Raw genomic sequence first — 22,250 nt, 5'->3', positions numbered from 1 at the left:
ATGTTTGAGGAAGTAAGATATTCTCCCAGGGTTTCTCTTCCTCCTTCTCCCTCTCCTTTGCTCCAGCAATTTCAGGGAGGCACAATTTGCCTGCAAATTGTTATCATATCTGCCTAATAGCTGAACAAAACCAGATAACAGTAATCTAATGATTGACCAAACTCACTTATCTCAAGACAGCTGCAGAAATCAGAAATCTAAGGCAGGAGTCTGTGTTCCCTGACTCCTGCATCAAAAGCCAGACAATTACTATTAGGTCAGTTTAAAATAAAGCACCACTCAGGGAACCAGAGAAGACTCCACTCAAACTGGGTCACCCACATGTGTGTAGATGCCATAAAGAGAGCCGCTAGCTAGATACAAAATAAAGATGGAATTTCTTTCAGCATCGAAACTGTAAAATATGTTTACCCATTGACAGAGACTAGAGGGTACACACAAAAATGAAGATGAAATTTTGTTGGCGTGGTGGGATTAGGAGAGATTTTCTCCCTGCTGTTTTCCAACTTTTCTATAATGATATGTTTGTCATAAAGGGAAATAAAAGCCAAATGACCTCCGCAAGCTTGAACAAGGGCAGGGAAGTAATATAACTGGGATAAATGTAAAGTCCTACGTTCGGTTCGAAAGCTCAAGTAGTAGAGAAAGGATTTGAACTCGGGCTGTACTGCCTCCCTGTGCTGAACATGGCTTCTGAATCTTCTTTCTCAGCCAGAGGTTTCCAAACTTTCACGATGCCTTAATGTCTTAGTAATTTTTTCCTGGCATCCCTAATCTAAAACAAATATCTAACAGTTCAAACGATTTAAGTAGTTAGGTTCTAACAACACAATAGCCAATTGTATTAGCTTCCTATTGCTGTTGCATCAAATTACCACCAACTTAGCACAGTGTAATTCTGTTTTATACTTTTCACTGGCCACCTATAACATCTAGGCAAAGCAAGATAGGAGAGATGTCCTGTAGGAGGTTAGCCCACTACTTTATATGACGCTTCAGCCAGTGATGTTCAAGTTGTGGTTGGAGAAGGGTCAGAGTATAGCAGAAGCTAAAGCAGCGTCTGCAAGGGACCTTTGACCTCTGGTCCTGATGTACTGCTCAGCTGTACACCCCCCTCAACCAGGTGACCCCACACAAGACACACAGCCTCTCTAAGCCCCCGATTTCTCATCTCTAAAGTGGGATAAAAATGATACTGCCTCAATGGCTTGATGGTGTTGCTGAAAGTCAATTTACGTATATATATGCCTTGAAAAGTATGAACTACTCTGATAATATCAGCTTCGATTTTTGTTTTCAGCTGTCTAGTGTTGCCATGGTCGGGGACATACTCTTTAGCCTCTCTTCATGTGCCAGGAGAATAACACATTTCTATAAGGTATTTCCTCTAAGACCTTTCATGTGTTAGCTCATTTATTCCTTTGACTAGGTAAAACAAAAGTTCAAATTCGTGTTTTTCAAAAATCAGAAATTGAGGTACAGATTGAGATGATTTTCCATTGCTGCAGAGCTGAATCTCAAACTCAAGGAAGAAGAGACCCATTTTCCTTTGTTTGGGCTAGCTGTCTGGTCAAGTAATCAAGCGAGACAGGCCTAAGGAAGGGGAGGTGGCTTAGTCTGAGGCTGGGGAGGATGGGGCATATGTTCTGACCCTATGAGACCCAAGTGGTTTCTTTGTGTCCCCATTCCTTCGTCTGTGAAATGCACCTGCCCCCTTCCTGTGCAGCCTCTGCAGTTAGACCAAGAGTGAAACAAATTGATTGGAGTTCTGAATTTGGAATTAGGCAGTGTCATGGATCGAATTGTGTGCCCCCAAAATATGTGTCAACTTGCTTAGGCCATGATTCCCAGTATTGTATGGTTGTCCTCCATTTTGTGATTGTAATTTTCCTATGTGTTGTAAATCCTAATCTCTGCCTGTGGTTAATGAAGCAAGATTAGATTATGTTAAAGAGGGTTATGGTGGGATTGTAACACCCTTACTGAGGTCACGTCCCTGATCCACTGTAAAGGGAGTTTCCCTGGGATGTGGACTGTACAACCTTTTATCTTCCAAGAGATGAAAGGGAAGGGAAGTGAGCAGAGAGTAGGAGACCTCATACCGCCAAGAAAGCAGCACCAGGAGCAGAGTACATCCTTTGGGCTCGAGGTTCCTGTGTGGAAAAGCTCCTAGACCAAGGGAAGATTGATGAGAAGGACTTTCCTTCAGAGCTGACAGTGAGAAAAAGCCTTCCCCTGGAGCTGGCACCCTGAATTTAGACTTCTAGCCTACTAGACGGTGAGAGAATAAGTTTCTCTTTGTTAAAACCATCCACTTGTGGTATTTCTGTCATAGCAGCACTAGATAACTAAGACAGGTGGTTTATTGACCTTGTGGGTGAAATTAATGTTCAGATGTGAAGTCTACCAAGTATGTATTGCTTGACTTCTAGGAAAGTAATTTGGTAATACCTATCACAAGCCTTGGGGGTATTAGTAGTTCAGTGGTAAATTCTCACCTTCCATGTGAGAGACCTGGGTTCAATTCCTGGCCAATGCACCTCAGGCATACCCGCCACCTGTCTGTGTGGAGGCTTGTGTGTTGCCATGATGCCGAACAGGTTTCAGTGGAGCTCCCAGACTAAGGTGGACTGAGGAAGAAAGGCCTGGTGATCTACTTCCAAAAATCAGCCAGTGATAACACTGTGAATCACAGTAATCCAGTCCGTAACAGATCATGGGGATGGTGCAGGACTGGGTGGTGTTTTGTTCTGTTGTGCACCGGCCGACTCGTGTTTGGATTTTGTGCTCTCACTTCCTAGCCAGGTGCATGTGGGCCCGCTGCTTAGCCTCTCCAGGACTTGGTTTACAGACTGCAGAATGAGCCAGTGAACGAGATGGATATGAAGGACGACCGGTGCGCATTATGTATATGCAGCTTGGCCAGGTTTCGAAGTCTCGTTTCTTTCTATGGGAGGGTAGCACAGTTGATAGTTTTGGGGACACTAACAGAGAGGGAGTTGCTTGAGGTTGGTGGAAAGGAGAAGAATTACAAAAGTTCCTGAATTTTCCCCCAAGGGGCCTTAGCCTGATTGCACAAGGCAGACCTGCTGTGGGCAGTCACAACTTTGGCTGCTCTGGGCTGTTGGGAAAATCAGAGTTGCGGCTCAATTACAGATGAGCAAAGCCCAGTGGGGATGTGGCTAAGGAGAAATCGGAAGGCAATCTCACTCCCGTTCCTTCTGCTTCCGGAGGTGCGGAGGTGCGGTGCTGAGAAAAGGCTTGTGGGGGAAGGGGGGCGGGAAGGAGATTGTGGCAGGAGGTGAGGAAACCCCCCATGAGAATGTGACCACTGCGGCCAGCCACTCTGTGGGCCTCCTTTGCTGGCCTTCCATTCTCCATACACCACTGTTGTTGTTGTTAGGTGTCATTGATTCAATTTTGACTAATAGCAACCCCATGTGACAGAGTAGAACTGCCCCATAGGGTTTCCTAGGCTGTAATCTTTACAGAAACAAATCACCAGGTCTTTCTCCCTCATAGCTGCTAGGTAGGTTTGAACCAAGAACCTTTTGGTTGGTTAGCAGCCAAGCACTTACCTGTTGTGCCACCAGGGTTCCTTATGCCCGTTTAAAAAAAAAATCCAGACTCTATAGGTGGCCAGCAAGGCCCCCAAGTGTCTGGCCACCCACTTCCCAGCTTCACTGCCCTTCCAGTTCCTGAACTTTCCAAATTCATTGTTGCCGTGGGGCCTCTGTGCCTGCTGTTCCCTCTGCTCAGAAGACCCCAGCCTCTGTCTTCTCCTGGCCAGTTCTTTCTCCTTCCTGTCTCAGCTCTGATATCTTCCTCGCCTGCCCTCTCAGTCCAAGGAAGCCTTCACTCTGTGCTCAGGGACATTACCTGGAGATTGTGTCTGTAGCACTTACTGGTTTCTGAGGTTCTTATTTATTTGATTCTTTTAATTTATGAACTGTCTGTTCTCCTCTCCCTGCCCCCTGCGTGCACGCACGCACACACACACACACACACTTAAGTACGTGTGTGTACATAAACAGGACCAGATGCTCCAGAAGGTCTCACTCCCTCTGTCTTTCTAGCTCCTTGTACTGTAACTGATTCATAGTAGGTGCATAATAAATATTTGTTAAATGATGGTTATCAAATCTCGTAAGGATTTTGGAAGTTATAGGTTGATTTAGAATTTGATCCTAATTTGACTGGTAGAACTTTCTGCCACAGGACCTAAGAGATGAATTGCGAAAGTGGAGTTGCAAGAAGGTCTGTACAGCTTCAAGTCTGTAGAAACACATTTTCATATGCGTATTCTTTGTAGTTACAGGGATTCCTCCTGATTTAAGACCTTGTTTTCTCAGACTGTGGCCCCACAGTGGGTCTTGAGCAAACGGACTGGACCACAGCATGTTTTCTTTGGCCCATAAGGTACTTTGAAATAAATTTAAATGAGTTCTAGTGTTTAAATTTGGGAGATTCCATGTAGGTGGACTTCAGCTGTATTTAGAAAACTACAGAAGAAGTGATGGACCTGAGTCTGTGTCTCTGGGTGGCAACATGGCTACACTGAGCAGTCCTGGGTTCTCTGGCTGGCCAAAGTGCTGTCTGAGTTTTGTGTTCTTGGTGTGTTGTGAGTGACTGTCACCTTGGCCAACTTGGAGGCCTTACCGTCCTTTCCTGGAGGATGAGGTTGAGGGTTGCTTCTAACAACCTTACCACAAATGGCTGCTTCACCCTAATGTCTTAGCTCAGGGACAAGCTTTGCATCTTGCCTTCTCTCCCCAGAGAGATGAAATCCCTAGGCTGTGGCCTCCTGACAGAAGAACAGAGGGTCTCAGAGTGTGGGTGTCACACAGGATGTGGCTCCACAGACGCCCTGAATGGCCCACGGCAGCTGCAGGCCCACCCCCGTGGGCCAGGTCTGGGTCCCCCAACACCTCTCCTTCCTCTCCTTCTTCTATGCTTCTCCGTAGAATTTTGTCACCCCTCCCTAGGCCCCTAAAGGAGGCACCTAGGATACCAAAAACCAAACCAAACCCATTGCCTTCGATTCTGACTCACAGCAACCCTATAGGTTCAAACTGCCAACCTTTTATTCAGCAGCCAAGAGCTTAACCACTGTGCCACCAGGGCTCCAGGAGTTGATTCCAACTCATAGTGACCCTATAGGACAGAGTCGAACTGCCCCACAGGGTTTCCAAGGCTTTAAATCTTTACAGAAGCAGACTGCCACATCTTTCTCCTGCAGAGCTTCTGGTGGGTTCTAACTGCCGACCTTAAGGTTAGCAAACATGTGCTTAACCACTGCACCACCAGGGCTTCTACCCGGGATACAGAGCACCTGGAAAGGATGACTCATGCGATCACACAGTCTCCCAGTGGGAGGGACTGTGGAAAGCATGTCGCTGGGACAGAAATAGCCATAACTCAGCTTGACTTTGAGCCTCCCATACTGTACGCTCTGCTTGGATAAATAGTCATCGCCCCTCTGGCCACTTGGAATGTTTCAAGATATGTTTTTGTTTTTCCCTCTGAATTCTTACTGATTGCTCCAAATACATAGTCAAACCAAAACCAAACCCAGTGCCATCGAGTTGATTCTGACTCATAGCAACCTTAGAGAACAGAGTAGAACTGCCCCATAGAATTTCCAAGGAGTGCCTGGTGGATTCGAACTGCTGACTCTTTGTTTAGCAGCTGTAGCACTTAACCACTATGCCACCAGGGTTTCCAAAATACGTAGCAGCTTGTGAAAATTGTGAAATAATTGTGAGAATGAAAGGGGAATATTACCTCAGTCCCAGCCAATACACCTCATGCATAGCCCCCACCCATCTGTCAGTGGTGGCCTGCATGTTGCTATGATGCTGAACAGGTTTCAGCGGAGCTTTCAGACTAAGACAGAGTCGGAAGAAAGGCCTGGTGATCTACTTCCAAAACTCAGCCAATGACAGCCATAAGGAGCACGGAGTTCAGATCTGCAGCCAATCGTGGGGATGACACAGGATCAGGTAGTGTTTTGTTCTGTTGTGCATGGGGTTGCCATGAGTGGGGGCCAACTCGACGGCAGCGAACAGCAGCAACCTCCGTCCCACTACTGCAACACGTATCTGTATTCTTTTCCAGTCCTTTTTCATAGGTATACATAATTGTAATTACAGTAAAATCAAACAAAATCGACTTTTGTTCACTTCAGTATCCCTGGTGCCCAGAGCTGTGCATGTTGACTGTGGGGTATTGTGTTTACGTAACTATAAACATTTTTCTGTGCGCAGCATACACTGATAAATATTGCATTAAATTGTTAGGATTTATTTGCCATTTTATTATAATGTAATTTCCCCCCGCCCCAATTTATCAAAAGGATTATAAATACTCTTATGGCGAACATGTTGCTCTACGTAACTGTTTTTGAGTCTTTTATGTTCTTCAGCTAAATTTCAAGGATTTGAATTCCTGGCTCAGAGGAGATAAAAGTAGGAATTAACAAATTACTTCCTAAAAGTCTTACTTATCCCTGTTGCCAGCAGCGTTTGAGAATATTAGTTTCACCATAACCTCACCAGCATTTGGATTATAATTTTTAAGTTTTTGATAAGTTGATAGTATATGATGGCACCTTACTATTTTAACTTATATGTTTGGTTATTAGTACTGGTTGAAGAATTGTCTAAGCATTTAATGATTATATTTCCTCTTGTGTGTGCCTTGCCTAGTTGAGTACTTTGTGTATCTATTGTAATATAGATTTTGTGATTAGATTTGTATGAACTTTTCATTTGATATAGATATGATTAACCCTTTTCCTGTCATATTCACTACAAATATTTTCCTAGCATTTTAATATTAGGTGGGCTATTTTGGGATGATTTTCTATCCCATGGAGAGACTGAGAATGTGGTTGTCAGGAGAACCTTAGGGACCTCATCTAACCATTGAGGTCTCAGACAGGGAGGTAAGCTGTCCCTCTGCCCAGAGTAGTTCTTAACCTCCAAATCTCTGAGCTGAGATGCAGAGGTCGGGCCCAGTGCTTAGAAACCATGAGGACATTTGAGAAGAGTGCTGAGAAGGGACAGACACCGGGCAGCCTGGGAATGGAACATGTGAAGAATGAATTGGGAAGTGAGGGCACAAGTCCAGAGTGAGGACTGCGTGGCTCAGCAGAGCCGGTTCTTCCTGATGCGCCTGACCACACACAGCCTCCTGTCAGCCCTTTACTCTGGGGACAGTACGCATGTGGGCGGGTCGCCTCTGGAGGTTTTCCAATTCCAACCCAAGTAAACCGGCCCGTTTACTCACTGGCCGATGGCTTCAGCCTTATAGACTATAATGGGAGGGCCAGCACATACAATCTCCTTAAAGTCTATTTGCTTAGTTTGGAGAAATCCTGCTAGTTGTGTTGATTTGTTCCTTGACTCAACAAATATGTATTGAGTGTCTGCCATGTCTCAGGTGTTTAACAGTAAAGTGGGCAGTAGGAAAATGGTGTCAGTATAGAACCCCAAATTCGGCAAGTTAGGAGAATGTTCTCTTTACAGGCGATCTGTGACCTGCTTCATCGATTTGTTAAGCCTGGGTTCTGGCTGCTGAATTTTTTTCTTATGTGAGGAACAGCTCTCTGTGATGGTGAGGCTCATGTGTTTGTGTTTGCATTTCAGATGCCTTAGAGCCACGTGACGCTGCTGCAGTGGGCCCACCCTTGGAAGTTGGCAGCTCCCAGGAGACTCCCATGTCCTTGGCAGGGCCCCAGCTGGCCTCTGGCTTCCATTGACACACCTGGGAAGCAAGTTGGTGGCCTCCCCACCTTGTGCCCCTCCCCCACAGCAGCCCACCTACACCATGGAGGCCCCAGAAGTCCCTGTGGGGTCACTGATCGACTTTGGGACAGAGCCGCTGGCCTCTCCTCCCCTGGAGGTCCTACCTCCACAGCTGCAGGATGGGGACAGCTCGCTGGGTGATGGTGGGTCAGAGAGTGAGACCACCGAGTCCGCAGACAGCGAGAATGACATGGGCGAGTCACCCTCCCATCCATCCTGGGACCAGTACCACCGTTCGTCCTCCAACGACTCCTTCTCCTCCAATCAGAGTGCCATGTCACCCAGGGACGAGGAGGGCTTGGAGCTCAGAGAGTTCATGTGCAACTATGTGGAGAAGGTCTTCTCCGGAGGGTAAGGGTAGTGTGGACGGACAGATGGATGGAAGGGTGGATGGACAGCAGACAGAGGACTGCTCTCTGCTTTGGCTCTGGCCCTGACCAGGTGTCCCCAGGGCCCAGGTCTTCCACTTCCACCAGTCAAAGATCCTCAGCCCCATGCTGGCTGTATGCTAAGTCCTTGGGGAATATTTTTAAAATACCAGGGCTTCGAACTGGTTCCTTCTGGTTCAACCCCCTGGTGAGAATTTGTATTTCTACCCCACATGTATTGAATCAAAATCTACATTCTTTTATTATACTTTAGATGAAGGTTTACATAGCAAATTAGTTTCTCATTAAACAATATACATACTGTTACATGACATTTGTTGCCAGCCTCACAGCATGTCAACACTCTCGCCTCGACCTTGGGTTCCCTATCATCAGCTTTCCAGTCCCCTCCTGCCTGGTAGTCAGAATCTACATTTTAACAAGCTAAATGTAGATTCTGATTCAGCATATCTGGGTTGGAAATGCAAATTCTCAGCAGGGGGTCCAACCAGAACAAACAGGTTAGAAGCCCTGAAAAATACCATTTCCTGTGATCCATTCCAAACCCATTAACTCAAGCTCTAGAGGACAGCACAACATCCAAAAATTTAAAATCTTCCCTGGTGACTCTGAAGGGCAGCCAGTGTTGATAACCTCTGGGATGGGTGATCACAAAGCCCCCCCTGCTCTCGGGCCTCTGCCAGCAGAGAATGTCACCGTGGGTGTACCAGGGCACTGCACACCCATCCTGTCAGCACTGACACCAAGTCTGTCTGTCACCTTAGTTTTTTCAGGGAACTTTTTCATCTCTCAATGATACCTCTACTAGGCACTAAGAGGGCAGAGAGAAAAACCATTAACTTCATTATCTTCAATAGTCTTTTCTTTTATTAACTAGACCTTATATGTGAGTGTTAAAATCAATTCAATGGCACAAAACAACAGCGAATGCATATTTCAGAGTCCCTGGATGGTGTAAATGATTAACACGCTAGGCTGCTAACCAAAAGGTTGGACATTCAAGTCCACTCAGAGGCACCTTGGAAGAAAGGCCTGCGATCCACTTTTGAAAAATTAGCTATTGAAAACCCTGTGGAAGAGAGTTCTACTCCGACACACAGGGCTTGCTGTGAGTTGGGTTGACGCCATAGCAACTTGCACATCCATGGGTACAGACCATATGTACTTATTGCAAAACATACAGAGAAAAGCATAAAGAAAAAAGTGAAGATCATTTGCAATCCCCAAAAGTTCCATTAAATTTTTGTGTACTATTCCAGAATTTTGCCTGTGCATTCTTAAGTCAGGTATTAGAAGGAGTTTTCTCTGCTGTCCACACTTCTTTTCTCCTCCCTATTCTGACCATGCTGCTGAAATCTCCCTTGCCTTGCCATTGCTAAATCTAAGGGCCACTTGTTTTGCTTCAGTGGCATTTGAGAGTTCAGGTTAGTTACTTGTTGGCACTCCTTGTCAGGATTTTTAGTGGAGTCTTGTTGCTCTTGGGTGCCATCCAGTCAATTCTGACTCATAACGACTACATGTGACAGAGTAGAGCTTCCCATAGGATTTTCTAGGATGTAATCTTTACAGTAGATCGCCAGGTCTTTCTCCTGTGAAGCTGCTGGGTGGTGTGGTGTAGTGAATTACTTATTCATTTAGTTGGTGTCAGAATGGTGGGGTTTGCTGCAACAGCCCAGATTCACCGGAATATGTGGTTTTGAATAAAAGAGGATAAATGGGAGAATGAGAACCCTTTGGTTTCTGGGTGGGATAAAAAACATCCATGGATGGAAGCAGCTGTTATATTGCAATCAGTTAACCAAGGCAAAAGCTATTCAGGGGAATTAGAAGTGATGGATCTAACTCCTGAGGAATTGGGTAGTTGGGTGCATAAGGAAATACAGGATGTTAAGGAAAGGGTGAGACATACAATTCCTTGGTTGCTGTTATCAATAATAGCTGCAAGGGCAGGGAAAAAGAATGTAGGGGTGGATTGTAGTACTGAGCCAAGCCCTACGATTTGGACCCCTACGACCTCTGGTCACCAAGAAGGCAGTCCAGGAGGGGAAGGGCAAAACCAAGAAACTACTGAAACCAGGAGGTATAGTGTAAAGGAGTTGCTTCAGTTTGTGAATTGGTATCATCAGTTTCCTGAGGCATATTTTCTAAAATAGATTGTGAGAGTGACTAATTTAAGGACAGTGTCTTCAGTTTTGAATGCTGCAGAATGGAAGAGTATGTTTGGATTGATGCAAGACCCACAACTCACTATGGAACAATCACAGATGATGATACAAGATCCAGTTACACAGCAGGTTAACCCAGAGGGGACAGCCAGCCTGGTGGACTGGATAATAATTGCAGTGAGATTTGTTTACCCTGAAAAGGGAAGCTGCCTCTCTCCCCCTCTAAATATTCAATGGACCGCTCCAGAGGAAGCAAGAGATATGCTGCTTATGCAAGCCATACCGGAATGGCTTTATGACAATCGGGATATTCATCTAATGAGTACGACCCTTTCACTGGTCATGACAGAAATGGTAATCAAGGAAGTCCCTTCTACATGGGCACCCCACGTGACCTTGCTACTGTGAAACAGAGCAACAATCTGAGATGCTGTATTGGATCTGTTGGCCCAACTTCCCCACATGAGTCTTACAGATGCAAGAAACATAAGGGTGATTGGTAGGAGAATGGGAAGAGGCAATGGGGAAAGAACTTACCCTAGGAGAACAGAGATTTTTAAATGGACACTAAGAAATGGGATGAATATAGAGGACATTGATGGAGTTGAGACAGAGATTCTAATACAGCACTACAGGAGGTTGGGCGGATCCAGAGAAACTCCTGCTAGTCCCCCAACATTAAAGAGACCTAGACAAACCCACTGTTTTCACCGTACCCGCCGTTGAGTTGATTCTGACTCATAGTGACCCTATAGGACAGAGTAGAACTGCTCTATAGAGTTTCCAAGGAGCACCTGGTAGATTTGGACTGCCGACCTTGTGGTTAGCAGCTGTAGCACTTAACCACTATGCCACCAGGGTTTCCAGTATTCACCGTAGTTGAGAGGAATTTAACAATGGGAAGTTCCACTCAGGACCATTTGAAGCAGAGGCTCAGCTAGAATGCTCCAGCAAACCTCTCTTTCTTGCTCCGGATCCTGCATCCAGCTCCTCATCATCTCACCTCCAGTTTTAGGAACTTGAGCCAGCAGCCTATTGTTTGACCCGATTTGCCATCTTCCAAGTCTTGTAAGCCAGCAGCCTGTCATCCGACCTGCTGATTTGGGCTCCTCAGCCCCTGCAACCACTTGAGTCCGGAGAAGCCTTCAGCCTTCAACGTGACCCATGAATTTGGGACTTGCCATCCTCCACAACTGCGTGAGCCATTTCCTTGACAGTTCATGAGTTCTGTGAGATGTCACACCAAATTATGGAACCCAAAGACAGGAGGGAGAGTACTGAGGGAAGGCTTAGTAGTTGGTGTTAGAGGTATTTGGGACATCTTTAACCTCATAGGAACCAGCTTTGTGCTAACCCTTCAAAAAGAAATTATTCACGTAGATGGGTTCAAACCATCGATCTTTGGTTAGCAACCAAGTGCTTAACTGTTGCACCACCAGAGCTCCTTTTACTTGGCTAGGAAGCATAATTATGAGCTGAAATTAATTGAGGGGCAGTATATAAGGTAATATCAGGTTTCAGTTACCCGTACTCCTTGTGATACTCATGGACACTGAGCCATAAGCAGCTGCTTGGATGGGGGTCCCTTCCCGGCACCCCTTTCTGGCCTCTCGCGTGTGGTTGTTCAAGGGGTAAAATAAGGAGTGCTGACGGCAGGAGCAACAGCTGGGTTTATAATGTAGACAGGGAAGCAGGGCGTGTAAGGAATGGCCTTAGCGTCTCTCCACTGCTTCTGCCGATTAATATCCTCACCGGGGAGGGGGGAAACAGAAACCCAAATTCACATCAGGCGTTGATTGTCACTGTGTCATCACTCACAGCAGCACATTAAATGCCGAAAGTACAGCTGCTCCCATTGTCGTCCCCGGATCAGCAGCAACCCCCAGGAGCATGTTAGACATGCAGTCTCAGGCCCCACCCCAGGCCCACCGAGTCCGAACCGACACTTCAACAAGGCCTCCAGATGCTTCATAACCACATTAAAGTTTGAGGAGCCCTGGCTTAAAGGGTGGATTTGCAGTTTCATTAAAGCGCTAAGAAGTTTTTTTTTTTTTTTTTTTTTGCCCGTTCGCACAATCCAGAGAACACATTGCTTTTTGCCACGATTTAGGTCCCTCGTGGTAAGCTGATGTGAGTGGATTTCTACCTTTAGTAGGTGTGCTCTTCATGTGATGGAGTCCATCCTCGCTATTGCGTGCGGCTAGAACAGGGAACAGTTATATGATAACCCAAATATTTGAGTCTCTAAAAATGCATTTATGTTTGATTTTGGATGTATTTTGGTGAAGTAAACGTGGTTTCCTGATTATCTTAACTAACACTGAAGCCAGATAGCTTTCTCTGAGCACACAGCAGCAGCACACTGACTTGCCAGGAAGCCCAATCCAGCTTTGTGTCAGCCTCTCGGCAGCGTGGACAATGGAGCTGGCAGCATTTTCAGAAGCATTCGAAAAATCACTGCAAATAGCTGGCAAATTCCCATATTTCGTCTGGTGTTGGTTGGTATTTTGAGATCAATGAAGCCAAGATGTTTTCCCCTTACCTTAAATAAATGAAATTTGCACCAGCCATTTGATCTTCAGCCTCAGCTTCATTTTGAGTCTCTAAATTTTGGAACGAGTACCCGCCTCTCCCACAGAGTGGGTAGAAGTGGTTTGGAATCAGGTGGGCATTCTGTCTACTTGGCATGGTGGCCCCCCCACCCACTCCTCCCTCGTCCCCTCCCCGTCCAGTGGCTGAGGGTTTCCGGTCTGCATCACTCCATGCAGAGCAGGAGAGGTACAGAGAGCTGTGTGGGCTGGCTCCTCAGAAGTGTGGAGGAAGAAGCCACCCCACGGTCCTGCCCATAGGTCAGAGGTCGGCTTCCTTACTGGCATAGCCTTGCCGCTGTTTCTCATCCTCAGTATGTGCTGCCAAGATGAACAAATGCAGGAATTCTTGAATCCACTGGATGATCCCGTGGCGACTTCAGTGGCAGAGATTAGTAGAGAGTTCAATGAGCTGAGGAACAAAGCCCTGTTGGGGTGGTGGCACCTCACCCATGCTCAGGCCTTACTGGACAGCAGGTGGCAGGGGAGAAAGGAACGGAATGTGGAGCCAGATAGCCTGGATGGCACTCCAGCTCATCACACTGTAAAATAAAAAATTTTTTTTTTTTTGTAGCTGAGCCTAATTCTTCGAACCACACTCCTCACCTTTAGCGATAATACCATTTCTGCACAGGTTTGCTGCAAGGGCGAGATGAGTGATTTCAAGCATCTACATTTGGCTGGGATTTGGGGTGTATTTTTGTTGGTGCCCTCTCTTATCTCTTCCTCCAGAGCATTAAAAAGTGTTTTGTTTTGTTTTGTTTTTTTCTCTCTGCTCTCTTTTTTTCAGGGAGGATTTGGACCAGGAGGAGAAAGCCAAGTTTGGAGAGTACTGCAGCAGCGAGAACGGGAAAGGCCGGGAGTGGTTTGCCCGATATGTGAGCGCCCAGGTGAGGGGGCAGTGAGGCGGGAGGAGAGGGTGTTCCCTCAGAAGGCTCAACTAGCTACCTAGAGTGACTAGGTAATACAGAACAACTCCCTGTCTCCTTAACTGACCCTGTAATTCTACTCTGGAGAAAATAGCCCAGGAAAATGACTTGATAGAAAAACATGTAAAATTTACCCAAAGACATTCTGAAAAGGACCATGGAGGATAGTGGGGAATGGCAGCTGACTCACTTGGATTCCGGACTATAGAGGATGAGTGAGCAGGCTGTGGTCTGTCAGCCTGATGGAATACCAGGAAAATCACTGTTTTAAAGACAACTGTATGGGCTTTTGGAAACCCTGGTGGCATAGTGGTTAAGCGCTATGGCTGCTAACCAAAAGGTCAGCAGTTCAAATCCACTGAACACTCCTTGGAAACTCTATGGGGTAGTTCTACTCTGTCATATAGGATCGCTATGAGTCAGAATCAACTCGACAACAACGGGTTTGGTTTTTGGTTTATGTGGGCTTTGTCCATGCATATTTTTATTAAATAACCCACAATATTCCGTTTCTGTAAAAGATACTGTATCCAAGACAATTACAGCCATGCAAAAAAGATGTTTATTAACCAAGTTCAGAAGCAAATTAAGTGGTGTAAATATCCAACGGGTTTTTTTTTTTCCTATAAAACAGCTTAAGTTCTTGTTTTTACTAAAGTATTTCTTACACACATAATTTATTCTTCATAAAAAATGAGAAAATGCAGACAAGCAAAAATAAAAACAAACCCACCATCCAGAAATAGTCCATATTGTCACCTTGGGGTTTTTTTGTCCCTGCATACTTTTCCTTGTGTTGGGGAGTGTGGGAAGTTTCTAATTTTTAAAGTGTTGTAGGGACGACCCAGGAACACGTCTGCTTTCGTTCCGCCAAATGACAGCTGTGTGCTGTGGCCCTGGTGGAAAGGGGTGGTGGCTTTCTGTAGAGCAGGGGGCAGAATGTGGCTGTCCCAACTGTGCTTAGAGAGGATCAGAGTGATGAGCCCATGCTGACCCTGCTGAGCTCTGCATGCCTCTCGCAACATCACTGGTGACTGAGTCTATCCTCTCTCTCACAGCGCTGCAACGCCAAGTGCGTCTCAGAGCCTACCTTCTACCGCCTGGTGCAGTCGTTTGCAGTGGTGCTGTTTGAGTGAGTATGACTGTTGCTCAAAGCCTTTATCCCAAAGAACTTTTCTTTACAATCTTCCCAGCCCTGCAGTAGCACAGTTGTGAGTAATATCCACACTAGTCATCAGCATGCAACTGCTTCAATACATCAACTGGAAGAAGTCGTGACCAGCGTTCCAGGGAAGCAGAATTAGTGGCCTTTATCTAACAGTGAAATTAGAGGACTGTGCAGCTGGGTGTGAGTAAATTCTTCCAGGCTCAGCAGTCAGAGACAGGCAGTGATTACTGCACTAAGCCTGAGCTCCTCCAGCTGAGATCTGAGTTTTTCTTGATTTTCTATTGTGAAGTACTCAAACTGGGTAACCACCCACCCCACAAGCAAATAAGACCATATAATCTGACAGCTTCAGACGCCCTATGAGTATGAATTAGGCTCTGCTGGAGCCTTTAGTCCTGCCAGGCATTATTAGGCATCGTGAAGTCGTGAAAAGGCATGGGGCTGCCAGCCAAGCTTGAAGTGTTTTTGTTAGCTGCCATTGCCACCTGGTCCTGCGCCATCACCATCATCAGTTGTGAATTGGACCATTGTGATCCATAGAGTTTTCGTTAGCTGATTTTCAGAAGTAGGTCATCGGGCCTTTCATCCTAGTCTGTCTTAGTCTGGAAGCTCTGCTGAAACCTGTTCAACATCACAGCAACATGCAGGCCTCCACTGACAGATGGGTGGGTGCATGAGGTGGATTGGCCAGGAATAAAACTCAGGTCTCCAACATGGAGGTGAGAATTCCACCACTGAACCACCACTGCCCCCTGTCCACCTTGAAAGAGCCCTCCATAGTCTATCGCCATGTAGCTGGGAGCTCACCTGTCTGATCAGGGAGCCAGGCCACAGGACTTACAAGGCCTCTTATTCTCTAAGGTCCCACTACTTTCTACGGTGACCAGACTCACTTTGCACATTTTGGACTTGAGTCAGAGTAGGTGTCATGACTCCCAAAGTATGGAACAGAGGGGATGCTTCTCTGCCCCGGCCCCCAGCCACGCCTGGGGGAAGCTGAGCAGTGGCTGTAATGTTCTAGAGCCTCAGCCCAGCGAGTAAAGCAGAGTAGAAATTGTGGTGGCAGGGAAGAAGAGGGGGCCTTGTTCTGACAATCTCTTGAGCCCCACCTGCTCCCTTGTTCGATTCTGTCTGGAAGCCCCCTTTTGCTTTCCCACCACTGCCTACCCGTGTCACATGTCCATGTTGTCATTCCAGGCCTGGAAAACTGCCCCTCTGCTTTCCCTTCGCTTTCTTTCAAGAGAAACATAACTGCTTTCTTGGTTCTTAATTCCCTTGTTCTCTTGGTATCTCCTCATCTTTCTCTATTCCCCTTGAACGTGGGGTGTATATGGAGGAAAAAGACCAAAAAGGAGGAGGATCCCCATTTTTGCTGCAATTGCTCCAAGTATTGCAAGCCCAGGATGTGCTTCCCATCAGGGAATCTGGGACTCAGAACCAGTAAGGGTGGAGGGACAAGAAACTGTCAACTAAAAGCAGTTGCTGGGTCCTCTCGCCCTCAGCCTGAAGGACACTTTGGGAGTTATTTCAAACAAGCTGCCACATTGTTTTGTATTAAACATTCTCTTGTGCATTTTAAACACCCTGATCTCCAAATATTTGCACCTATAGAAACTTCAAGGAACTCATTTTGCCTAATTTGCACCTGTCCCACATGTCAACATACTTACCTAATTCTCAATTTTTCTTTTAATTTTTCCTTAATAAATAAAATTGGGAGGAAGAAGTCATTTGAGATTCTAACCCCACCAAATCACTTTCCATTACTTAGTTCATGAGCATATATTTGGTGGTGGGGGGGAACCATTCTAATATTTTTAAAATATTAAGTTTTACAATTGATGAGTTTTAGAATTTTTACTTCATTGCTCTTTAGTTTTTACTATTATTCAGTCTTTTATAATTTTACCAGTAGTTTAGTTCTTTAAATTGATTATCTTTTAAAAAATATAAAAACAAAGCAATAAATAAAAATGGCCCATAATCCCACTGGCTAGGTAATTTCTGTTGGCTTTTTTCTTGTAATACTTGTCCAAGGTTAAAAACTAAACAGTGAGAAAATTGTAAAAGGGAACAGTGGAGAAAGGCACCACAGCTCTAGCAGGAAAAGGAAGGCCTGTTTCATACCCTTACCTTCTCACTTTGATTGTCTTCCCAAAGGTAACTCTCGTTGCACAATGAACATACCAGCAAATACAGCCGATTTTCATTATCCGTGGTCATTAGGTTCTGTGCTGCTGCCAACACTGAGTTCGGGAAAACTGAGCCAGCTTTGTTCGACCTTAGCTGGGAACATGCTCGTGGGGTATGTTAAGTTTTTCGCAGCTCTGAGCGTGTCCACATATTACCAGGAGAGCCCTGCCAGTATTGATTTTGGGATTACCAATAGATTTTATCAAGTATGCGAATTTGCAGAGGCCCTGGTGGCACAGTAGTTAAGGCGCTCAGCTGCTGGCCAAAAGGTCAGCGACTTAAACCCACCAGCCGCTCTGCAGGACAAAGATGTAGCAGTCTACTTCCATAAAGATTTACAGCCTTGGAAACCCCATGTGGGAGTTCTCTTCTGCCCTACAGGGTTGCTATGAGCCGGAACCCACTCAACAGCAGTGTGTTTGGGTTTGGTTTAGGCGAATTTGCAAATACAGGATCTACAAATAATAAGGATTGACTACATATATGTTTTTTCCACAAAAGGCATAGTATTTGGTTCTGTATTTTCCATGACTGTATGCTATTCTGATATATGGATGTACCATAACTTATTCTCCTTTTGATGGACATTTAGATTGTTCCTCTCTGTTTCCTTTTCCCATTAACAAAGCTGCCGTGAACATCATCGTAGCTTTTGCAGCTGTAATAGTGTAAATTACAGTGGAGAAAGGCCTTCCTTTTAAAGTTTTTTTCTCCTTTTTTTGGTTTGCTAAGTTGAATGGATCTATGTGTATATCATAATATAGTAAATATAATCCTGTACATTTGCAGGATATTTTTCAGTATAAACAAGTTTCTTTTATCTCATAATTTCATTTGATTTTCAAGGTGACATAAGCTAGATAGGCATTTCTTTTCTTTTTTTTATTATACTTTAGATGAAGGTTTATAGAACAAACTAGCTTCTTGTTAAACAGTACACATATTGTTTTATGACATTAGTTAACAGCCCCATGACATGTCAATACTCTCCCTTCTCAGCCTTGGGTTCCCTATTACCAGCTTTCTTTTCCTCTCCTGCCTTCTAGTCCTTGCCCCTGGGCTGGTTTGCCCTTTCAGTCTCATTTTGTTTTATGGGCCTGTCAATCTTTGACTGAAGGGTAAACCTCAGAAGTGACTTTATTACTGAGCTAAGAGGGTATCCGGGGGCCATACTCTCAGGGTTTCTCTAGTCTCTGTCAGACCAGTAAGTCTGGTCTTTTTTGTGAGTTAGAATTTTGTTCTACATTTTTTCTCCACCTCTGTTTGGGACCCTCTGTTGTGATCCATGTCAAAACAGTAAGTGGTGGTAGCCAGGCACCATCTAGTTGTGCTGGACTCAGTCTGGTGGAGGCCATGGTAGTTGTGGTTCATTAATCCTTTGGACTAATCTTTCCCTTGTATCTTTAGTTTTCTTCATTCTCCCTTCCTCCCGAAGGGGTGAGACCAGTAGAGTATCTTAGATGGCCGCTCACAGGCTTTTAAGACCCTAGACGCTACACACCAAAGTAGAATGTAGAACATTTTCTTTATAGACTATGTTATGCCAGTTGAGCTAGATGTTCCCCAAGACCATGGTCCCCACAGCCCTCAGCCCAGTAATTTGGTCCCTCAGGGAATTTGAATGTGTCTATGGAGCTTCCACGACCTTGCCTTGGAAAAGTTGTACTGGCTTCCCCAGTATCGTGTACTGTCTTAACCTTCACCAAAGTTACCACTTATCTATTGTCTATTTCGTGTTTTTCCATCCCTATCTCTCCCCTCCCTCGTAACCATCAAAGATTTTTTCTTTTTGAGTGTAAACCTTTTCATGAGTTTTTATAGTAGTGGTCTCATACAATATTTGTCCTTTTGTGATTGACTTATTTCACTCAGCATAATGCCCTCCAGATTCATCCATGTTGTGAGATGCTTCCTAGATTCATCATTGCTCTTTATCGTTGCATAATACTCCATTGCATGTATGTACCATTGTTTGTTTATCCATTCATCTGCCGATGGGCATCTAAGTTGTTTCCATCTTTTTGCTATTGTAAGCAATGCTGCAGTGAACATGGGTGTACATATGTCTATTCTTGTGAAGGCTCTTATTTCTCTAGGATATATTCCTAGGAGTTGGATTGCTGGATCATATGGTATTTCTATTTCTAGCTTTGTAAGGAAGTGTCATATCGTTTTCCAAAATGGTTGTACCATTTTGCATTCCCACCAGCAGTGCATAAGAGTCCCAGTCTTCCTGCAGCCTCTCTAACATTTGTTATTTTCTGTTTTTTTTATTTGTGCCAGTAATGCCTGGGTGAGATGGTATCTCTTTGTGGTTTGGATTTGCATTTCTCTAATGGCTAGTGATTGCGAGCATTTCCTCACGTGTCTGTTAGCCGCTTGAAAGTCTTCTTTGGTGAAGTGTCTGTTCATTTCCTTTGCCCATTTTTTAATTGGATTATTTGTCTTTTTGTTGTAAAGGTGTTGGATTTTCCTGTAGATTTGAGAGATTAGACATGTCAAATTTGTCACAGTCAAAAATTTTTTCCAAGTGTGTAGTTTCTCTTTTTACTCTTTTGGTGAAGTTTTTTGATGAACATTAAGTGTTTAACTTTTAGAAGATCCCAGTTTTCTAGCTTATCTTCTGAAGTTTGTGTATTGTTAGTTATGTTTTGTATCCTGTTAATGCTGTGTATTAGGGCCTGTAGTGTTGATCCTGTTTTTTCTTCTATGATCTTTATAGGTTTTGGTTTTATATTTAGGTCTTTGATCTATTTTGAATTAGTTTTTGTGTATGGTGTGAGGTATGGGTCCTGTTTCATTTTTTTGCAGATGGACATCCAGTTTTTCCAGAACCATTTGTTAAAAAGACTGTCTTTTCCCCGTTTCATGGACTTTGGGCCCCTGTTGAAGATCAGGTGACCACAGGTGGATAGATTTACATCTGGGTTCTCAATTCTGTTCCACTGGTCAATGTACCTGTCATTGTACCAGCAGCTAGGTAGGCATTTCTGTTCCCAATTTTATAATACAATGCAGTGGCTCTCAAAGCATGGTCCTGGGAGCAGCAGCATCAGCATCAGAAGGGAGATGTGAAAAAAAGCCCTGATTCTCAGGCCCCACCTCAGACCTCCTGAATCAGAGACTCTGGGGCTTGGGCCCAGTGATCTGTGTGTTAATGCCAGGGCTTTGAAGCAGTTGTTCTGGCTGGAACCCCTGCTGAGAATTTGCATTTCTAACAAGTTTCCAAGCACCTCTAAATGCTGCTGTCTAGGGACCAATTCTGAGACCCACCAGTAAAACAGTGATTCTCAAAATTTATTATACATAAGAATCAGCTGGGGATCTTGTTAAAATATAGATTCTGATTCTGTATATCCGGAGTGGAATTGGAGATTCTCAGCAGGGGTTCAAAACAGAACAAACCAGTTCGAATCCCTGGTTAATATGCCCTTCAGGGAATCCAGATACTACTCAAGTCAGAGAACACTGATGCCAAGTTTATCATATAACTCACTGCTAATTCCTGGGAAGTGATGGAGGGCCAGTGGCCAAGTGCTAGTGGTATTGAACTGAGACTTGAGGCCAGACTTCTAGTGCTGGCTCTGCCCTTTGTGTTGAGCTGTGCTTCCTGGGCCTCAGTCATTCTACCTTTAAATGAAAGAGGGCATGAAAATAGAAGATGAGCTCCTAACTGCCCAGAATCAGACCTGGGTCCTAGCAATAAGTTTGTGAGTAACTCACTAACTGGACTGAGGGGGATCAATTTTGTTGCTTCTTGGGAGTAAAGTATTAATTTAGACATGTATATTAAACATTTTGGTCTTGTTTAGTTAACCCACAGTGAAGGCATGGGGTGGAACAGTTCTTGAGCCAGCTGGCCTTGCTTCTCATTCCAGGTGTCACCAGATGGATGACTTTGGCCCTGCCAAGAACCTCATGACCATGTGCTTCACCTACTATCACATTGGTAAGAGTGGTGCTGGTTTTGTGGAGTTCCAGCTTGTGAAACCTGAGACTTGTCAACTTACAGTGTAGAGTCAACTGAAGCTTCCCTCTAGATTAAAGGGAACACCTGTGGAGCTCCTAGAGACCAAAGGAAGTAGATATTAGGGAGGGCATGAATAAAGAGTGAAGCCCCTAAAATGGGAGAAGAAGATATGGTCCATTCATGAGCTGAGAAGTTGACTTTCCACAGTACAAAGGAAATCACCAAGCTGTTAGGAAATGAGAAAATCAACACATTAGTCAGGACTTTCATGGTGGAGCCAGGAATTGCTGGATGTGATTACCAGTTTTATGTTTTAGCCAAAGAAAACTCATGGATGGCTGTGGAAGTGAGATGGAGAGGAACAGTCTAGAATCTTAGGCTGGGAAGAGTTCCCAGGTTTGTGCTGAAGAGGCCCTTGCTAACAGTGTAGGTTTTTCTTTATGCTAAGGCTAGGCTATAAGATCTCTTCTGGCTCATTCCCCAGAACCTTCTGGTATGTTGGTGCTTGAGGACTCCATGCTAAGCTCCTTGGGCAGTAACAGCAGAGGCTCCTTCAGGCCACTGTGACTAGAAGGTTGCTGTAAGCCTCTGCAGGGACCAGAGCTGGGTTGGGGCAGTGCTGACCGCTGGCTTCCCTTCCACCCTCTCATGACCCATGTACCTGCTCATGTGGTATATTTCCTTCTCTCTCCAAGTTGGTTTCATCCTCTTCTCACCACCAGCAGCCCATTCTCTCCATGCCCTCAGCTGTGTAGGCTGCAGCGGCCTGACTGCCTTAGCACCTGGCCACATCACCAGCAGGCAGGCCCTTCATGCTACACCTCTCCTCAGTTGCCTTTGAGTCGGGGAGAACCCCAGTACAAACTGTGGCTCCTGCTTCTCAGAGAATGGCTAGATTGCTTGCCTCAGAAGGGACTGTTTGCAGAGCAGCTTAACTAGTAGAGGACACTTGTCGCCTTGACTCACACAGGGCGCCTTGACCCCTAGAGGGCACCTCAACTCGTATGTCCCATCTTAGGCCATGGCCAACAAGTCGATTC

At 45.1% G+C, this 22,250-nt stretch overlaps 1 protein-coding gene across 10 annotated transcripts in view; it reads left to right on the top strand.

The window, feature by feature from the left end:
* Positions 1-22,250, top strand: part of KIAA0513 (KIAA0513 ortholog) — a 110,392-nt gene that overhangs the window by 38,997 nt on the left and 49,145 nt on the right. For 7 of the 10 annotated variants that reach the window (XM_064273711.1, XM_064273719.1, XM_064273710.1 and 4 more), the window contains exons 2-5: positions 7,650-8,159; positions 13,741-13,840; positions 14,938-15,011; positions 21,119-21,189. In XM_064273711.1, the coding sequence (XP_064129781.1) occupies positions 7,831-8,159; positions 13,741-13,840; positions 14,938-15,011; positions 21,119-21,189 (574 nt within the window). In that variant the 5' untranslated portion in view covers positions 7,650-7,830. Of the gene's footprint in view, positions 1-1,323; positions 1,379-1,405; positions 2,279-2,801; positions 2,927-4,312; positions 4,420-7,649; positions 8,160-13,740; positions 13,841-14,937; positions 15,012-21,118; positions 21,190-22,250 lie in introns of those variants that run through there. The other 3 variants (XM_064273713.1, XM_064273712.1, XM_064273714.1) reach the window with 3 other exon arrangements.

Source organism: Loxodonta africana, chromosome 21, assembly GCF_030014295.1.
Source record: "Loxodonta africana isolate mLoxAfr1 chromosome 21, mLoxAfr1.hap2, whole genome shotgun sequence".
Classification (NCBI taxonomy): domain Eukaryota; kingdom Metazoa; phylum Chordata; class Mammalia; order Proboscidea; family Elephantidae; genus Loxodonta; species Loxodonta africana.
The sequence above is the reverse complement of the archived record's forward strand: the minus strand, read 5'-3'. Positions and strand labels throughout refer to the sequence as shown.